The 19,174-nt window shown below is 50.0% G+C and overlaps 1 protein-coding gene across 1 annotated transcript; it reads right to left on the bottom strand.

The window, feature by feature from the left end:
- Window positions 1-114: 114 nt before the first annotated feature.
- ZNF746 (zinc finger protein 746) lies at window positions 115-19,161 on the bottom strand. The gene is made up of 6 exons (XM_025039005.1): window positions 16,269-19,161; window positions 16,060-16,141; window positions 15,060-15,173; window positions 2,434-2,625; window positions 1,867-1,992; window positions 115-797 (listed from the first exon to the last, which is right to left on the bottom strand). The coding sequence occupies exons 1-6, from the start codon at window positions 16,551-16,553 to the stop codon at window positions 115-117; spliced, it is 1,482 nt and encodes a 493-aa protein (XP_024894773.1). The 5' UTR covers window positions 16,554-19,161.
- Window positions 19,162-19,174: the final 13 nt, after the last annotated feature.

Below are 19,174 nucleotides of genomic sequence, written 5' to 3'. Positions count from 1 at the left end.
CGGGCAGCCCGCAGCTGCGCTGGTGCGCGCTCAGGCTCAGCTGCAGCTGGAAGCTCTTCCCGCACGTGGCGCAGGTGAAGGGCCGCCCCCCCGGGGGCGCCGCTGGGTGCTTCTTCAGGCCTGGCTTGTGGCCGAAGCCTTTGGTCCGGCCAGGGTATTTACAGGGGTCACTGAAGGGTCTCGGGGCCTGGCCGGGGTCCAGCACAGCCTCTCCGTTGTCAGGGGAGGGCTCAGGCTCAGCTGCAGCTGGAAGCTCTTCCCGCACGTGGCGCAGGTGAAGGGCCGCCCCCCCGGGGGCGCCGCTGGGTGCTTCTTCAGGCCTGGCTTGTGGCCGAAGCCTTTGGTCCGGCCAGGGTATTTACAGGGGTCACTGAAGGGTCTCGGGGCCTGGCCGGGGTCCAGCACAGCCTCTCCGTTGTCAGGGGAGGGGAAGGGCAGACCCTCAGGCCCAGTCCTCGGGTTCAGGCCCACGGGAGGCTTACACCTGAAATTCCAGCCCCACCGGACCCCCCCAAAGAGCCAGTCCCCTGGAGGGGCCTCGTCCTGGGCCACCGCCGGGCTGGGCTCAGCCATGTCCCGCTCAGGCCTGGCGGGCTCTCTCAGCCCCAGCACAGGGTCCTGGCTGGGGAACGAGCCGCCCTGGCTGTCCCAGGCTCCTTCCTGGACCGGACTGGGGAAGAACCTGGTGGCCTGCCCCGGTCCAAACAGGGGCCCGTGGGCCTCTAGGTCAGTAGGGTGCACTGGTGTGGCCACCACCTCCTCTTCTTGGACTTCTGTTTTGATCACAATTTTTACATCTGCTGAGAGAGACAGAAAGGCCAGGTATCATTCTGTCCCCTCGCCTGCTTAGAAAGCGAAGATCTGATACTTTTATCTGGAGATCCAGCAGCTCCTGGTCCCCACTGTCACTACACTGAACCCCACACGCCTCAGGATCCAGCTCAGCAGAGCGTCTCCCAAGTGGCCATGCAGCTGCCCCAAGCCCTGAGGACACCTCTGTCCTAAAACCTTCACCGCCAGTAAAGCAGCCGTGGCATCTGCTCACCGGGTCCCAATTCCACTTTGGCCGTTAAGGCGAATCGTGACTTTCTCCTGAGGAGGGAACTCTCACCACCGGGGGCGACGTACCCAAGGGGCGAAAGCCCAGGGTTGGGGCTCAGGCAGACCTGCGACAGCGCGGTGGCTCCGCACGGACCAGCAGTAACTTCCTAACCAGCGGCGCGTCTGCGAACACCCTGTCACCGGGCTGGGTGAGGCTTAAAGCGCCTAAGAGGCCTGAAGTCACGCCGCGTGCCATGTGGGAGCAGCGAGCATCCAATAAAGGAGCCGGCTAGCGATAAAATATTAGAGAAGTAGGAAAACTGTGTTTGACGTAAAAGTCCTTCCATTTCATATCCTGAAGTTTTATATCAGGGATCTAAGCTTTTACGCATTTTTGGGTAATTACATGTTAAAGTAACAGATAACTGGCCTTCAAAGCAGAAACAAACAGAGAAGTAACGCATAAACTTGGGAGTTGTTCGCCCCAATCCTGGCCTTCAGACCCCTGTCTGGCGGCGCCGCTCTCTACGAAGCGTCCCAGTGTGGTGTGGTTCGGTCTCTCCCACGCCAGAGAAAAGCCAGGCTGAGTCTGGGCAGGAGGTGCATCCTCTCAAGGGATCGACCTATCAGGCCTGACACTCAGCACGAGGAAAGAGCAGCCGGAAACGTGGGCAAGTTCAAGGGAGGCTGCTCAAGCTAAGGAGTCGGAAGGAGGAAGAGGCGGGGCTGGACGGCCCCTCCACCGCGGATACCTGAATGCCGCAGTTCGCCACCGAGAACGGGGGATCGGGGGGCGGCCCTTCCCACCCTCTCTGCCACCTGTACCTTCCGTGGAGGCCGCTGCGTTGAGCTTCAGGGTCCCGTCCGAGCACGCGGAGGAGGGGTGGTGGGGAGGGAGGTCCGCCTGCCAGGAAGTCGGTGGGATAGTGGTTGAAAAGTTGGTGTGGACGCCTGCGATGAGGAGAGATCGGAGCCGGTGGGTTAGGGGAAAACCCTGTGGGACAGGAAGAGCCGGAGCCCCAGAGCCCCCACCGGGGCCTTTCTGCACCAGCATGATGACCCCGCCTCTCCTGAACCGTTTTCTGAGCCCCTCTCTGAGGCGCCAGGAAGCTCGGACATCACAGAGTCCGTCCTTAACACGAGGCGGCTGTGATTTAGAGGCCCAGCGCGGACAGGCAGAGAAACACCAGGAGAGCACGTCGAACCTGGGAGGCCTGCAGGCGTCATTCGGCGCAGCCCCTGCCTTAAGTTGGGAAAACTTCCAAGCTAGTCAGGCGGGATGTTTGAAAGCCCTCAGCTCCCACGCTGCGAGCTTTCGGGAACTCCTGCCCCGCGCCCGGCCCTCGTCCCTGCCTCTCCTCCCGGCGTCGGCCCTCCATCTCAGCCACTCACCAGAGGTGGCATCTGTGGAGACATCTCCTGCTCCGGAGTCCAGCTGGCTGAGGCCCCACGGCTCCTCCCCGATGTCCGGCTGTCCGGCGGCCCACGCCTCTACCCCCAGAGCCTGCTGCTCCTGGAGCTGGAGCTCGCCCTCTTGCTTGATCTGCATTAAGAGGTCAGGGGCAGGAACCGGGGGCCCCGAGCCTAAGAAAGGGAGAATGTGTGAACACACAGCATCAGGGACCCTCAGCCCTGGAGCAGACACACGTCCGGCCAAGGAAATGGATCTCACCGAGGTCAGACAGCAGACGAGCCTGGGGGGGCGGGGAAGAGAAAGTGTGAGCGCGCGGGGACTGCAGGGTCTTCTGGGCAAAGCGTGAGGTCACACGGTACTGGGCACGTGGGGAGCGTGGGAAAGGGTGAGAACACATGAACTCATTCTCAGAGCTACACCTCCGGTCCCTGGGGAACACTGAGCTGCCGTGGGGAGGTCTTGTTCTCACTTTAAATACAGAAATGCTAGATAAAATCTACCCCCAAATTTCTCCCAAACCTTAATCCCACACATGCGTTCAAGTGAATGCAAAGAAAGATTCCAGATATAAGAGTCAAAGAGAAAGCAAAATCAAATCGAGAGTTCAAGTGGGAGCCAAGTGGCCCAGGGAGTTGCTGGAACAGGACGCAGGCCTTGGGGTCTGGGCTTTGATGTCCAAGTGAGGTGGGAGCTGAGCTGCCTGTGTGAACCTACGAGCCATGAGGCTCTGTCCCAGCTGGGAGATGGGGACCAGGAAAACTCCGTCCAAACGGGCTAGAAGGAGGCTGCCCACTTCTCTGGGGCCATGGGTGGGAAAAGCACCCATATGAAATCAGAATCCTCTGTCCACACAAAATTCATACTGCCCACACAGTGCAGAGACCCGGACCTGAGACAGTCGCAGAAAGGCTGGAATCAGCACCCAGGAGGAGGCCCAGCACAGGCACACGCAGACCTGCCCCACGACGCAGGCCGCGAGGGACTCTGTTAAAAACTAAACTTACAAACTAAAGAGGAGCCAAACAGCACGACAGTCACAGTAGAAATCACTCCCCAGAACTACATAACAAAGAATAAGTTGACAAATACAGTAACTTGAGTATGTCTAAAATAGTCGAAGAAATGAAGGAACAGAATCTCTAAGGAAAAACAGGAAATTATTTTTTATTTTTTTATTTTTCCCCCTTTTTAATTCCTCCCCTGCTTCCACTCCTGACCTATGGATGTTGTCATCTCCCCTTGAGAACTGGATCTCTGAAGCGGGGCGTCTCCTCCCACGCGCTCGCGGTGCGCACCCGGGGCCTGGCGCGCCTGGGGTATGGACTGTGGCTCCACCTGGGGCGCGAACCCAGGGCCTTCTGTCTGTAAAGCAGATGTGCTAACTACTACGCTATGGAGCCACCCCCAGGAAATTATTTTTTAAAAAGAAGACTTGAAAAAGAACTAACTAGACTTTCTAGAAAATGACAAAAGAAATGAAAAACTCAATGGATGGCTTAACAACAGACTGAACAGAGCTGAAAAGAAAATTAGTGGCCTGGAAGACAGATCTGGGGAAATAATCCACAGCACGGCCCTGAGAGACGGAAAAAATATGAAAAATAAGAAAGGGAATTTGAGAGACATGGGGAGGACAGAGTGAGACAGACATTCACACTCACGCGGGTAGAAATCCTGGAAGGAGAGAACAGAGAAATGAGTAAAGAGGAATATGTAAAGAAATAATGGCTGAGAATGTTCCAAATTGAAGACATTATAAGCCCATAGTTTGAAGGAACGTACCAATTTCTAAGTAGGAAATAAAAAATATAAACCTCGACAGCATTCTGTGAAATACAATAGCAGCGAAGACAAAGAGAAAACCTTAAAAGGTTCCAAAGAGAAAAGAATGATATTTGGACTGACGGCAGATTTCTGTCAGCAAGCAGGGTATCAGGAGACAACGAAATGTCTTCAAAACACTGAGAGAAAATATCTGTCAACTCATTTTATGAGGCCAGTATAATTTTGATTGCACAAACTAGAGGCCAGCATGTAAAAAACTTATAATTTCATTTATGAACAGATATACAAAGATTACAAATCAAACCCAGTAATATATTTTCAAAAAAGAAAAATAGACAATACATTATGAACAAATTGGGTTTATCCTGAGAACTCAAGGCTAACTCTAGAAAACAGAGCGATATAACTCACAAAGTTAACAGGTAACAATATAATCATCTCAACAGATGGAGAAGCGGCATTCAACCCTTCCATTTCCGGTATCCAGCTAGGTGTGCAGAGAAACTCCCTCCATGGAATATCTAAAAATGCTGGTAAAGTATAAAAACACAAAACGAGTTTGAACATGGATGACCCGGAAATAAAGTAAGGAAAACAAACGGAGGCCAGACCTCCAAGAAAGCCCAGATCGACCACGGTACGTCTCCCAAGGCCCGGCTGCTGGGCTGTAACGGACTGTGCACCTCTGGGAACACGAGTGTGAAAGGCCTGGCGCTCAAGCAGGGTGGAAGGCTGAGACCCCGAAGGGCAACATTCCCAGGGGACCAAACATAAAGCGGAGGCGAAACCCTGCCCTGCAGAGGAGCCAGCCTATTCTGACCTTGACCCTCGGCCGGGGCAGGGAACAGCTGCCTTGGGAGTTGACACACTGTAGGCCGGTGCTCAAGGGTGTCTGGTGCCAGCTCTCACACAGGGCTGTGGTGGCCCCGAGTCTGCACTGGTACCAGAGACCAGCAGAGGCAGACACAGCCTCTCAAGAGGACAACATCTGAAACACAGCTTTCAGGCTGAACGAGCTCGCAATCACAAATCGCCATCCCAACAAGGACCTGCCTGGCACTCGACCGGTGAGGCAAAAGCATACCCCGCAGGGTGACCCGCGAAGACTTCGGATATTGGAATCGCCACACACAGAATGTAAAGTTTAATATATTTAGAGAAATAAATGTGCGTCGGGAGTGAGGCTATGATCGATAGGAGACTACCACAACTGACCAGTCAGGTTTTGAAAATGAATAAACTGACTTTAGAATTACAAAATAATTGAATTTGAAAATCCAATCGAAAGGTTAAACAGGACGGAAACAACTGAAGAGAGAATGGTGAAGTAACCAGAAGATAGATGAGAAAAAATTATTCAGAACTCAGCAGAGACAGAGCTGAACATACGCGGAGAGGTTGAAAGTCACAGAGACTAATGTGAAAATGCTCCAGAATGAGAGTAGAGTGAATGCGGACAAGGGTATTTGGGTATTTTCGGAGATAACACTGCAAAATTTCCCAAACTGTTGAAAAATATCAATGATTAAAGCAGGATAAAGAAAAAGAAATCCACGCCCAGACACGGTGTAGTAAAACTGCAGATCACCGAAGACAGAGAGACCCCCCACCACCCCCCACGCAGAGAAAGCAGGCGGGTGGCCCACAGGGGGGTAAGGGCTAGACTGGCCGCTGAGTTCCCAGTAGCAGCAAATTGCCTTCCAGGGGTTAAGAGAAAATAACACTCGAACTAGGATTATATCCTTCAAATACAGGAATGGAATAAAGGTATTTTTCAGACACATATAAACCATACACAAACACATACAAACTGAGACTTCATTAGCAACAGACCCACAAAAAATAACTTCTAAAGGATGTATTTTATTTTATTTTTTAAACGCCTATGGCACCTGGTCTTCCTAGGTAGTCTCCCATCCAAGTACTAACGAGGCCTGACCCTGCTTAGCTTCTGAAACCAGAAGGGATCGGGCTTGTTCAGGGTGGTGTCGCCGTAGTAAAGGATGTATTTTAGAAGAAAAATATTCTTGAATTCAACTCTAAAAGAGTAGAAACAGAACGTATAACTTCTAAACTCATTAAAAGTAATAATAGTTGGAAAAGGGGAAAAAAATCTAAATAATTCCCAAGGAGGAGTAGGGAAAAAAGGAACTATAAGGCGAGGCAGGACCACGGTCCACCAGCAGAGTGTAGGACAGAGCGTAAGGATCCAAGGACAACGGTGACCACGGTCTCAGTGTAAGTGGCCTAGACCAGCACCGTCCATCAGAAAGCAATGTGGGCCATGAAGCTAATTTTAGGTTTTCTAGTAGCTACATGAAAAAAGTAAAAAGAAACAGGAGAAATTAATTTTAACAATATAATTTATTTAACCCAATATATCCAAAATGTTCATTTCCACATATAAGTATTTCATCCACATAGCATTTTCCACGGGCTCAACGGCCACATGTGCCTGTTGTTCTGGACATTTAAAAGGCAAAGGTGATCAGAGTAAAGACAAGCAAGGAACTGAGAGCTATACGCTGTCTGTGAGACACACACCTGAAACAGAAGGATGCAGAAGCCATGTAAAAGAATAAAAGATACACTGAGCCAGAATAAACATTAAAAAAAAAGATGTAGCTATACCACATCAGATGAAACAGACTTCAAAAATAAAAATATTCATAAAAGAGGACGACTGCACAATGGTATATTGACCAGGAAGATAAAATAATTCTAAAATTTTAATCTAACAACGTAGCTCCAAAATAATAAAGCAAACTGACAGAATTCCAGGCGAAATGAACAAAAATCCACCTTCGTTGTGCAGAATTTCAACAAACTTCTTTCTGTGATTGATAAATCTTGCTGACTAAAGGTTCTAGGAAATTCGAACACCACTATTAACAAACCTGATCAAAGACTTAGGTAGACTCTACAGACAAGGAAAATACAAGCCTTTCAAGCTACACAGAGCATTAAGGAAAAAATGGACATTTTCTAGGCTGTGAAACAAACCTCAGTAAAATTGAAAAGATTAGTATTTTACAGACCTATTTTCTAACATTTTGTTAGAAATCAGTGACAGATCCCTAAATTCCCCATAGGTACTAAAATTAAACATACACATACACATACATATACATATATACATACACATATGCTTTCTAAATAATCCAAGGCTCCATGGACAAATCACAATGAAAATGAGAAGACATTTGGAACCCAATGCTAATGAAAATATTGTTTATCAAAATGGGTAGGCTGTATCCACAATGGTACTCTAGGAAATTTTACAGCTCCATATGCTTATATTAAAAGAGGAGACGAGTTGAAAATTAGTGGGTCAAGCAGTTAATGCAAGCTGTTACAAAAGAGAAAAACATCAACAAAACCCTTTTAAAAAGTAAAAGCAACAACATGAAAGTGTAAATTAATTAAAAAAAAAAAAATACAGAGAGCCAAGAGCTGGTTCTTTGAAAAGAACATAAACGAGTATATCTCTAGCAAGATTCTTTACAGAAAAAGAGAAAGTACTAATAACTAATATGAAGAATTCATGGGGACCTAATTACAGATGCAGCAGAGATTAAAAAGATAAAGAGCATATCATGCATGTTATTCCAAGTAGTAAGAAAACTCTGGGGGAATGAAGAAATTCCTCAGAAAAACTATACCTTGCCTAAACTTACTAAAGAAGGAATGGAAAAACTGAATAGTCCTATAACTGTTAAAGAACTTAAATTCGTAGACAGAAATCTCCCCTACAAAAAAAACTTGAGGTCCAGATGGCCTCACTGGTGTTTTCTGCTAAACATTCAAGGAATAGATAATTCCAATACCACACAAATTCCACGAGCAAATAAAAACAAAGGGAATACATCGTAGCTTATATCTTTACTATCCAAACTAAAAATAGTCTGAGGAAAGGAAAATTATAGGCCAGTGTCATAAAGATTCAAAAATCCTAAACAAGATAATTAGTACTAACTCTAGCAATGTGTATAAAGGGTCATAACCAAGCTAGGTTTATTCCAAGATCACAAAGTTGGTTCAACATTAGAACACAACGCATTTACCGTATTAGCAGGTTAAAGGAGAAAAATCATATAATCATCTCAACAGACACCCAAAGAGCATTCTATAAAAATTCAAAGCTATTTCTCTTAGAAATATGTAGCCAACCAGAAATACAGGAAACTTCTTTAACCTGATAAAGGGCACTGATCAACGAAAACTTTCACAAATATTATACTCAAGTGAAAAGTTAAAAAGCATTCTCTTTAAAATTATGAACCAATAGGATACCTGTTATCATCATTTCTGCTTAAGGATTTTCTGGGAGTTCTCAGCAGGCACAATAAGAGAAAAATAAATCAGAAAGATTTGAAAAGAAACAAAAAATTCTTATTACTATAGATCATATGATTACCTTTTAAAAATTTGGGAATCATCAAATCTTTCGTCATGGATCACAACAAACAGGACATAAAACTAAAGAGGATGGAGCGTAAGGGTGGGTAAACTATTTTTATTATGGATAATTGAGGAAGCAGGTTTTATCTGCAGGCAAGACCCTAGGACCAGGAAGTCACCTGCCAGACCATGGTTGGAGAGGCTGCCCCAGCAGAGCAGCACAGGCCCTGTGCCCTGGGGGCGGCCAGCTGCCTAAGGGGAGGACGGGCAGGACTGAGCTTGTCCTAAACTCTCCATGTCCCTGGTGAAATAACAACTCTCAAGGGAAAACTGTAAGACCTTCTTCAGGCACACACACAGAGAGTCACATCACCGAGGCCCTGTGGCATGAGAAAAAGCACCGGGAGACAGGTCACTCCTCCCCCAAACCCTGAGCACACACCAGCGACAAATAGAAAATGCAAGTTAAAAAAGGTACCACCGACACTAGCGACTAAAAACATGCAAGAAATCTAGGAATACATCTAACAAATGTACAAGACCTTTTTTGGAGAAAATTATAAAACTTCACTGAGACATTACAGACAAGCTAAATGGAGGGACTTATAACATTCACAGACGACATGCCTCATGCGAGCAAAAGGGCCGATTCTACTCAAAATGACTAACAGAGTGAATGTGAGAACAACCGTAGCCCCAACGAGATTTTCATGGAATCTGACGGGGTAATTTGAAAGGTTACTGAACAGAGCAAAGGGAAAGAAGACCCAAAGCACCAGTGAGAAAGACCCAGGGTCCCGACCTCCCACCATCTCGAAACCCCCTTCCAGACCGATCAACGACTTGAACGTGAAAGGAAAAACCTTTGGTAGAAAATGTGAGCTAGAGTATTAGGAACTTGAGGTAGAAAAACATTTCTTAATTGTCTATGACATAAGGATAAACCATAAAGGTAAAAACTAGTAAATGCAAGTATATTAAAATTAAAAGCATTCGTTCTTTAAAATATACCATCGATCAGTGATACACATATCCGACAAAGAGATTAATATTCGGCATATGTAAAGAACTCTTACGAATCAGTAAATAAAGAGAAAACAACTGAAAAGAAAAATGGACAAAAGACTTAAACACATATTTTACGGAAGAATGACAAGTGGCTCATACACAGAGGATACATAATGTTCAATCTCATTCATTAGGAAAATGCATGTTTTCAACTACAAATTTTAAACCATTTCATTCCCACCAGATAGGCAGAAATTAAGATATGAAGCATTTCCAGGGCTGGTGAGCATGAGGTGCGGTGGGAGCCCCTGAGTCCCGCTGAGGGGCGCTGCCAGGTGCCACCGCCTCAGAGGACACTCAGACATTACCTGGAAAGGTCGAACATGCCTCTTTCCTAAGACTCCGTGCCTCCGCTCCTGGTTCTACACCTAGAGAAACTTTTATACATGCATAAGAATTTTCCTAAAAGCGAAGGAGTTAGAAACAACGCAAACACCCACCAACAGTAAAAAAGATAAACGCATCACGTTACATCCACAAAACAGAAAACTGACGAGTCGAACGTCGTGAACACGAACTACAGCTATATTGCATCAACACGGATGACTCATAAATAGTTCAAAAACAGGCAAAACGAAATAATGTTATTCAGGAACACAAACACAGGGAATAAAAACGTAAAGAAAAGCAAGGGGCTATGTCTGTTTGTGAACTTTCTATTTATCTGTGAGAGGGAGGGAGGGGCCTGGGACCAGGGAGAGACAGTGGGGTCTCAGAAGGGTCTGGCCGTGAGCTACTTCTTATGCTGGGGTTTGTGGAATATGGGTGTTCACCGTCAGTCTCTAAATTTTGCCTTAATTTTGTTCTGTATTTTGTTTATTCAGAATTTTGTTCTGCATTATGTTATACATATAATACAGAGAACAATATTTTAAAGAAATGAAAGTATTTAAAAAATAACATTTGGTACAATACAACACTTGTTCACAGTAAAAACTTTAACCTGCAGTGGAAGGAAACTTCTTGAAGCTTAGAGTATCTTCAAAAGTCTTTGGCAAAAACCATCCTTATTGCTGACACTCTAGAAGCATCCAAGCATCCATAGACAAGGATGCCAGCTATCACCGCTACTACTCGTCAAGGTCCTAGCCACACTGCTAAACAAGAAAGATAAAGTTATAAACATTTAAAAAGAAGAGATAACTTTCGTGTCATCTGTGAAGAGAACCACTGTCCCCATGAAATACCCCGGGAGAATCTAAAATAACAAGACATTTTAATAAGAGAGTTGAGCAGAATGTCTCTTTACTAATCAAAGTCAAGGGCATAGCCGTATACTCCTAATGAGTGCTTAAAACATGTAATTGATTTAAAAGTCCCACTCACAACAGAAATAACAACTCTCAAGAGAAAACTGTCAAACTTTCTTGAAGCCACACAGAAGCCTCCAACAGATAAGTCTTCCCATGGATGGAGGGGCTCAGGGTTGTAATGAGAAGTCTCCAGAAACGAGGTTATAAAGTAAATGTAATCCTCATCCAAATTCCAACAGGATTTTCTGAGAACTTGACATAAAGATTCTGAAACTCATATAGAATAAAGGTCCAAGAGCAGCCGTGAAAAGTTCTGGAGAGCCAGCAGAGAAGCCTGGGTCTGCCACACATCCGGGCCTCCTCTGAAGCGTGGTCAGTGTTGGTGCAGGGATGAGCAAAGAGCCCGAGAAACAGAAGAAAGGGGCTCAAAACTGTGTGTGCACGTGCGGAAACCTGGTTTATGACCAAATGGCATCGCAAATCATCACAGAAAAGGCAGCATATTCAGTGAACTTTGTCAGAAGTCGGATGTCGTGGGGAAAAAAAAATTTAATTCTCCCATGCAATTCTCCTACACAAATATTAAATCTAGATGGATTAAAGACTTAAATGTGAAAAGCGAAACTTTCAGAGTTTTATAAGGAAAGACTGGAGGATGTATTTCCGACCTAGAGTGAGGCAGGGAAGGGTATCTTAAGACAGAAAAAGCACAGATCATAAAGAAAAAGACTGGTGAGTTGCCTCTACCCAAATTTAAACTTCTGTACAAGAACTGTAAAATGATAAGACCCGTTGTGGGCTGGGAGAAGACATTTATAATGCAAAGAACAGACAAGGGTCTAGAACCTATGTAAAGAAGTCCTGGGCCAATAAGAAAATGAAAACTACAGTAGAAAAACAGAAGATGACATTCCACTGGAGAAGCCAAATAAACCTCTGATAAGGATGCTCGACATCTCTAACAGCCGAGAAAAGGCAAATTAAAACGAGATATTTCACCTCCAGCAGACTGGCAAAAATCTAATTCTGAAAAGTGGGCAAAGATGTAAGAAAACAGGTACTTCCCAACCGCTGGGCAGTGGTACCAGCTCGTCACCCATAGGGAGACCACTGTGGCCACGGCAGAGCTGCAGACCAGCATGCTCAGTGACACAGGCCTCCCCGGGGCTAGTCCCCAGGGAGACGTCAGCACGTGGACACAAAGAGGCACGTCCGAGAGTGTTCACCGCAGCACCACTTGTGCGAGGGAAAAATCAGGGATGGCTTAAGTGCCACTGGGTGGAGGAAGGGATAATAAATTGTAATTTGGTTGCTTTTGGAATATTAGGCATCTGTTAAAATGAATCAACTTGATCTATACGCATCCACAGAGAGAAGTCTAAAATACGGAATAGCGAGTGATAAATATAAGGACATTTATGTAATTTTTCAAATCACAGAAAACCACACTGTGTATTATTTGTGGCCACACATGTACATTATGGAAGTTTTAAAATGTGGATGGAAAGGTAAACGCCGACTTGAGGACAGCGGTGACCCAGGGCGGGCCGGAGACCGAGATCTACAAAGGGATTTAAACTGTGTCAGAAATATGTTTTTTTGTACACACATATTTTAAGTTACAAAACACAGCATAAGTCAGCAAATACTTATTGAATTCCTGCTCTGTGCTAGGCAGTATTCTAGGTGCCCAGAACGATCACAGGACAAGAACAGATAAAAGTTCTTGTCTTCTTGAAATCTACGGTCTAATGGAGGGGCAGACAGACATACGTAAGTCTATAAATAGGAAATACCTAACAGACGATACCTGCTGGGGGGGGATGTCTGTATCCAGATCAGGAGTGAGGCGGGAGGTGCGGGTGGGGACGAGGGAGGCAGGTGAGGATGCTGGGCCCGAGGCCTTGAGAAGGTGGCCTGGGATGGGATCTAGTGCCGAGTGGAGGATATTTAACTGGAGGTCAACGGTTTGTCACAGTCACAGGAGCAAACAGAGAACTGGGCACAGATGGAGGCGGATGAGCAGGTGGGGTGGTGAGGGCTGTGACAGTATTTTGTTCTGTTTTTTTTTTTTTTTTCCAATTAAATATTTCTTCAATATAAAAACTATTCTAAGCTCACACACTACAGAAACAGATGGGTGATTTGGCCTGTGGGCCGTAGCTGGCCAACCTCTGGGCTCCTGAGTGGACCGAGGAGACACTGAGTGACCGCAGGGCAGCGCCGAACACCCCAACTCCCTGGTGAGAAACCGCTGGGGACGAGGGGTCCTTCCAGCCACGTGCGGCTGCTGGGGAGTGATGATGGGCCCGGAACCCGGGCTGGGCCAAGAGGGAACGCAGCCGAGATGGGCAGAGCAAAGGCAGCAGGACGGGGGCTCACGGGAGCCGAGGGCAAGAGCTGGAGTCAGGGCCCCAGGACGTGTGATTTGCGAGCACAGGAGGACAGGGAGGGTGTGCTTAGAGACGAAGGAAGGGGTGCATTACTGTCCCAGCAGTCAGGGGAACGACCACGGCGGGTGGCAGAGAGGGAGTGGAAGGTGGGAGGCAAAAGAACGGAGAGGCCAGGTGTTTGAAAGACCATCCTCGTGGAGGCCGCCGTCGCCAAGGGTGACAGCGGGAAGAGACGGGAGGGAGGGAGGCCCAGCGGTGTGCAGCAGGCGGGAAACGGACAGCAGGCATTTGATCCAAAGGTGTGGGTTTCCAGGGAGGAGGGGGGACACTGGCCCAGAGGGCAAGAGGAACAAGGACACGGGCTTTGCCAGGCCAGGGGCAGAGGCTCCTGGGCAAGGGCAGGGCTGCGAGGGACTCGGTGCCCCTGTGGGAGCCGGGTCTCCTGTGAGCAAGAATGGGCCGGACGCTCAGAAAAGAGCCTGAGGGTCGGGGGTCTTGCTCAGCACTGAGTGCCACAAAGCTCAGTGGGGGGTCAGGAGCTGGAGATAAGTGGGGAGGGGGTCTGATGGGCCGCACCGAGCCCGGACAGGCGAGCAGGGGTCTGGGCTTCCTGCGCTGAGGCGGTGGGGTATAAGGCCACACAGGGTTCCAGACGATGGGCTCAGGCAGCGTGGCGTTCACGCGTGTCGGAGGACAGGGCCCGTGGGGCTCTGGCCAGCAGCCGCCGTATTTCCAGGCCCCATTCGCTCTCATTATGACCGTGTGGAAAGCAGAGAGGCGTCCACGTATGTCATCAACATGACAGAACAAGCCCACCTCGAACCTCCCACCCGGGCTGAGAAGCGGCAGGCCCCCTGTGCCAGAACCCGCTCTGCCATTCTGTCCTCCAGCTCCCAGACTGTCCTTGGCACCTAAACCGGCGAACGCTCTCCCGGTGCTGACGACACGGCTGGCTCTGCACTGTCTGCCCTCGGAAAAGCAAGGGTCTGCCTGTGATGGAACAGCAAACGCGGGAGACGCGACACGTTCGTCACCAATTAAACACGGTAACTTTTCAGTCACACAGGTGTTCGGATAAATGGAAACCGAGGTGGGGGACAGACAAGGGGTCTTGTGGAGGAGGCAGGTCTCGCTGGTCAAGGGACAGACTGTCGTTTACCCCGCAACCCGCCACAGGCTTCAGTTCAGTCACGCGGCTCGTCTCCTGTATCGACCTGTCCTACCCTTAACCTTCAAAGGTGCTGACTGGCTCCAGGAAAATCTGCGCGTGACAGCGGGTGTCCAAGTTCACCTTAAATAAGCCTGCGGTTCTAACCCACACCGAGACGTGGTGAGCGTGCGCCTCACAGATCACTGTCCTGTGACTACTAATGAATGTAAATCGGATTTGGCTGTTGACTAAAGGCAAGGCTGACTCCTCGTAAAGCTATGAGCGAATTAAATTTTGTCTTTAATAGACTCCTACCTTCCCATATCAGTGTCCTTCCTTCACTTCCCCTAATCTGGTGGCACCAGCTGTCTCTTGGCCTGAAAGACTAGGTTTGCGGCATGTTCCCACCCTGGAAAGTGTTCCCGAAGGGCCGGCTGAGCAGGCCACGGGTCCTAACCGTCAAACAAAACGGAGACGCCACACCCTCCCCGGCCTTTTACGTCTGTTTTCAGCCGATCGCCTGGTGGCTCCCCGGTCCCCTCCCAGCCCCGCACCTGGACTCGGGTCCACGGGAACGTCTGGAACCTTCGGGCCGGCGCGGCGCCAGCTGCACGGCTCCTTTGCTTGCTCGGTCTGGGAGAGGACCTCGGGCTTGGAGATGGCGTAGTCTGCGGAGAGATACAAGGTCAGCTCTGCCACGTGGTTCCCAAGAACAGCCAAGAAATGAAATTTATTCATAAGGGCAATTTTGTCCCCCCTAGAGACATTTTTGGTCGTCACGACTGGGGTCTGGGGGAGAGGTACTACTGGTAGCTGGTGGGGGAAGGCCGGGGTGCTGCTGAATATCCTGCCACACGCAACAGCCCCCCACAGAATCACCTGGCTCAAAATGTCACAGTGCCGAGGTGAAGAAACTCGGGGACAGTCTCCACGTTAAGAAGTGGGACATTTCTGCAAACCGAAATACAACATCACACTGAGGATGCCTTCCTGCCTCCAGATCTGGGGTCACATGCCCAGAAGAAACAAGCCCGGGCCTTCTCTCCGCGGGGCGTCACAGGAGAAGAACAGAAGCAGCTTCTGGGTCTCGCAGAGCAAAGTCTCGAGCATGAAGACGGTGCTGGCTGCAAGCAGCGCCGTCTGCCCACGTTCTCCACCGACCCAGAGGCGTGTCGGTCAAGACCACACAGCTCAATAAGAGAAGGCTAAAAGGAAGTCTTTCTCAAATGCGGGTTGATACTATCCCAGATCTGAGAGTGGTGGGAGCCTTCTCCGCTTCAAGTTCTCAGCAGGACAAAAACAGCCATGCCCCACGCCTGGCTAGGAGAGGGGCCAGGCCCCCGGCCCCGCGGTCTGGCATCCCGTGAACTTCACACCACGGAGAGGGGACCTGTCAACTGAATCACTAGCGCTCATTGTTAGGGAGAGGAGGTGACTCTGCATGATCAAGGTTTCTAGAGATTTATGTATCCTTGTGATAAAGCCCACCAGCATGAAGAGAGGTCCGAGGCTCCCCAGATCACACTGAACAGAGAAACGAGTATCGAGCCTCACCCAGGGAGACCAGCGTCTCGTAGTTGCCCCTCATCACGTGCTTGTAGAGCTCCTTCTGCCACTCGTCCAGCTTGCCCCACTCCTGCTCAGAGAAACAGAGACGTGTCATCAAAGGTCACGGGCGCCTGGAACCACAAGCCTCATGCACGCTCACCCACACTTATAGGCACGGTCCCTTAGGCTGTCCCACCCCAGGGGCCCAGGGTTACCTTGGGGGCCTCCGCCTTGCTGCCCGGGGGCAGCCGCAGGACCCAGAAGTTCCTGTTCCTCAGCAGGTTCTCCATGTTCTCCAGCCGCCTCTGCAGCAGCCCGTACTCCTGCAGCAGCGTCCCCAGCACGGCCCACTTGCCCTCCAGCTGGTTCCCGAACTCCAGGGTCGTCTTCTCGCAGTCGGCCAGCTTCTTCTCGGCCATGCCAGTTCGACCTTCTAGGGAAAGCAAGCGGGCAGCCTGCGATTCGATCTTCCTCTCCATGGCCTGAATCGTAGCTGCCATTGTCCACGGAGAAATCTTTCAGAAATAAAGACAGAAGATCACCATCAATTAGTCCACCGGCCACGTTCCATGGGCCCAGCTCCCGTAGGCGAGGGGGAGCCGGGCTGGGGGCAGGGGTTAGCATGTGAAAAGTGGGAATCCCTCTGCCGCTTGCCAGAGCTCAGCCTACTGGTTAGCTCCCCTGGGTGTCTCAGACGTCACCCATGTCTGGGCTCCTGCCTTCCTCCAGGCTTTCGCAGCACGCCGTGCAGACCCCTTGGTGATGCTCACCACCCTACGGTCAGCTCCCGTGTCCACCTCACCGCCCCCTTTCATGGCACAGCGCATGGCCCGAGGCAGGCGCCCAGTGCAATTCTGCTAAATAAACGGTGACTGAGCACTGCTGGGGTGTTTTAGTGGAGAAACAGCAAACTGCAGATTTACTAGAGCCCAGCCAGTACCTCCCATCATAATCGCACAGGAACTGTCTACCGACGATGACCTAGCAAAAAAACAGCTGGTTCACTGAAACGGCACAAACAAGGGCATTGCTCAACTGCTTTTTTAAAAAAGCATCTCGTGTCTCTTTTTAATAAACATCAAAATCTAACGGCTAATTCCTCTCCCCACAAGACAACCCGATTTTGTCCCCTCCCCAGCCACCCACCCCCTCCCCAAACAAAAAGCACCATTACTGCAAATCTCCACCAAAGTTAGACTTTGCTACAGCATGAGTCCCCTGGGCCCCCGAGATTGACTTTTTCTCCCCTGCCCCGCCTCCCAAGGGAAGAATTATGGTCTCAGACATTCTTGTAGCTGTCCCAGGCTCAGCGACACACCTTACAGACTGTGGGGGAGGTGACACATGCCATTAGGTTTGACTCTTATACACACGGCACCCGTCGTGAAGTCGTGGTGCTTCCTCAGCCAGCGACTTCCCTGGTGCTGGGAAGTTCGCACGGTGGCTCGAAGGACCGGCAGTTGAGGAAAGTGAAAGGGCCGGCCCACCTACCCACCCGCACTGCAGGGTCGCACCTGGGGGTCCGACAGGGGACCCCACTACCGGGCCTTTTCCCGGCAGCGCCTGCGGATCGACAGTTCCTTACAACATTCTGGAAATGGGTCCTGAACAAATGGTTGGTGACTGTTTGCAAAATAAAGTGACTACTAGCAAACACTGTGGATTCATTTAGAGAAAGTCACTGAGAAGTAGAACACAGGTGGACACCTCAGAAAACAGTGACAGGAGAGTCTGAAGGGAAACCGGAAAAAAAAAAAAACTGTCAAGGATGGAGCATGGGAGAATCTGGTTGGTTGTGGGGAGGCTGGACCAGATGACCTCTGACCTGAAGAAGGGTTTTAGCTGCCGTCTCAAAGGATGGGGAGGAGCTGGATAGACAGAGAGCTGTGGAGGATGACAACTGGATGTGGGTGCAACCCCTGCTCTCCAGAGGCAGGTGTTCTGCCCTGAGGTGGCCGGGACTGCACTGGGCTGGCACCTCTACCCCTGCCCCTGCTCGCCCTCTCTGATCAGTCCCAGCCCTTTGGTCTCGGCCTCCAAGAGTATCCTCCAGAAGTGTCCTCTCGCTTCATCACCCAGCTCCCCATCCACTGAAGTCCCAGTCGCTCGGCCTCCAAGTGCACTTGACTGCCGTCGCGGCCACCTTTGCACTGCAGGAAAGGGCATCTGCACAAACTCCTGCTGTAGAAACGCTAAGGCATCTATACGGTTTTCTTACCACTTGAACGAGCCAGGGTGCCGCATGTAAGGCCTTCGCACTCTTTGGTGGGAGGGGCGACTGTTTCTGCTCAGGCCCAGCTCCTTACTAAAGTGCGGCTGGACAATATGGTGCTGCCCCGGACTTCCGCCAGGGAAGCAGAAAACTCTGCTTGAGAGGGGCTGATGGTGAGAGAATTCCAGATCCTTCAACAGCTCCTCGCCCATGGCGGGGAAGTCCAGGTATTCAAAGCCCTTTCAATTCCCTGCAGCCTCCTCTCCCACTGCCTGACGACTAAAGCCGTCTTTTCCAGGTGCCAGGCCACCTTTTCGTTCCTTGAGCACGCGGGGCGCCCCTCTGTGCCCCCCTGCCGTCCTCCAGACCTGAAATCCTAGCCTTCCCTCGGAGCCCAGCTCAAATCAGAGGCACAGGCCGGGAAGGGAGCGGAGAGCAGAGGCCGGGCCCCTGCCCTCTCCTGCCCCTGCCTCGCAAGCACGTTCCTACCTCGACGCAGAAAGCACTCACCTCTGTTTTGCACTATTCTTGCCAGGGGACCTGTCTGCTGCCCCTGAACACAGACTGTCTTTTCACACACTTCGTAGCGGAGCGATCCTGGGCCAGTTAACTTCTTTAGGCCTCAGGATTTTCTCTTGCATGACAGAGAGAATGAGTACCTACCCTCTAGGTTTGCTGTGAGGACAAAATGATGCCTAACGGGGCCGGGGCCCTGCCTGCTTCTACGAACGGGGGCAGCTGTCTTCCGCCCGGACTCCGAAGAGCTGGGCACTCAGGGGGTACTCGGCGTCTGCGGAATCCATGCCGCTCCGGACACCTCCCAGGTGCCACCAGGCCGCTGGGGGGAGCTGGGGGGTAGGGACGCAGGGCAGAGCGGTGGGCAGAGAAAGGAGACGCGGGGAGGGTGGG

This window comes from Pteropus alecto, unplaced genomic scaffold (genome assembly GCF_000325575.1).
Source record: "Pteropus alecto unplaced genomic scaffold, ASM32557v1 scaffold48, whole genome shotgun sequence".
In the NCBI taxonomy this organism is placed as follows: Eukaryota; Metazoa; Chordata; class Mammalia; order Chiroptera; family Pteropodidae; genus Pteropus; species Pteropus alecto.
The sequence above is the reverse complement of the archived record's forward strand: the minus strand, read 5'-3'. Positions and strand labels throughout refer to the sequence as shown.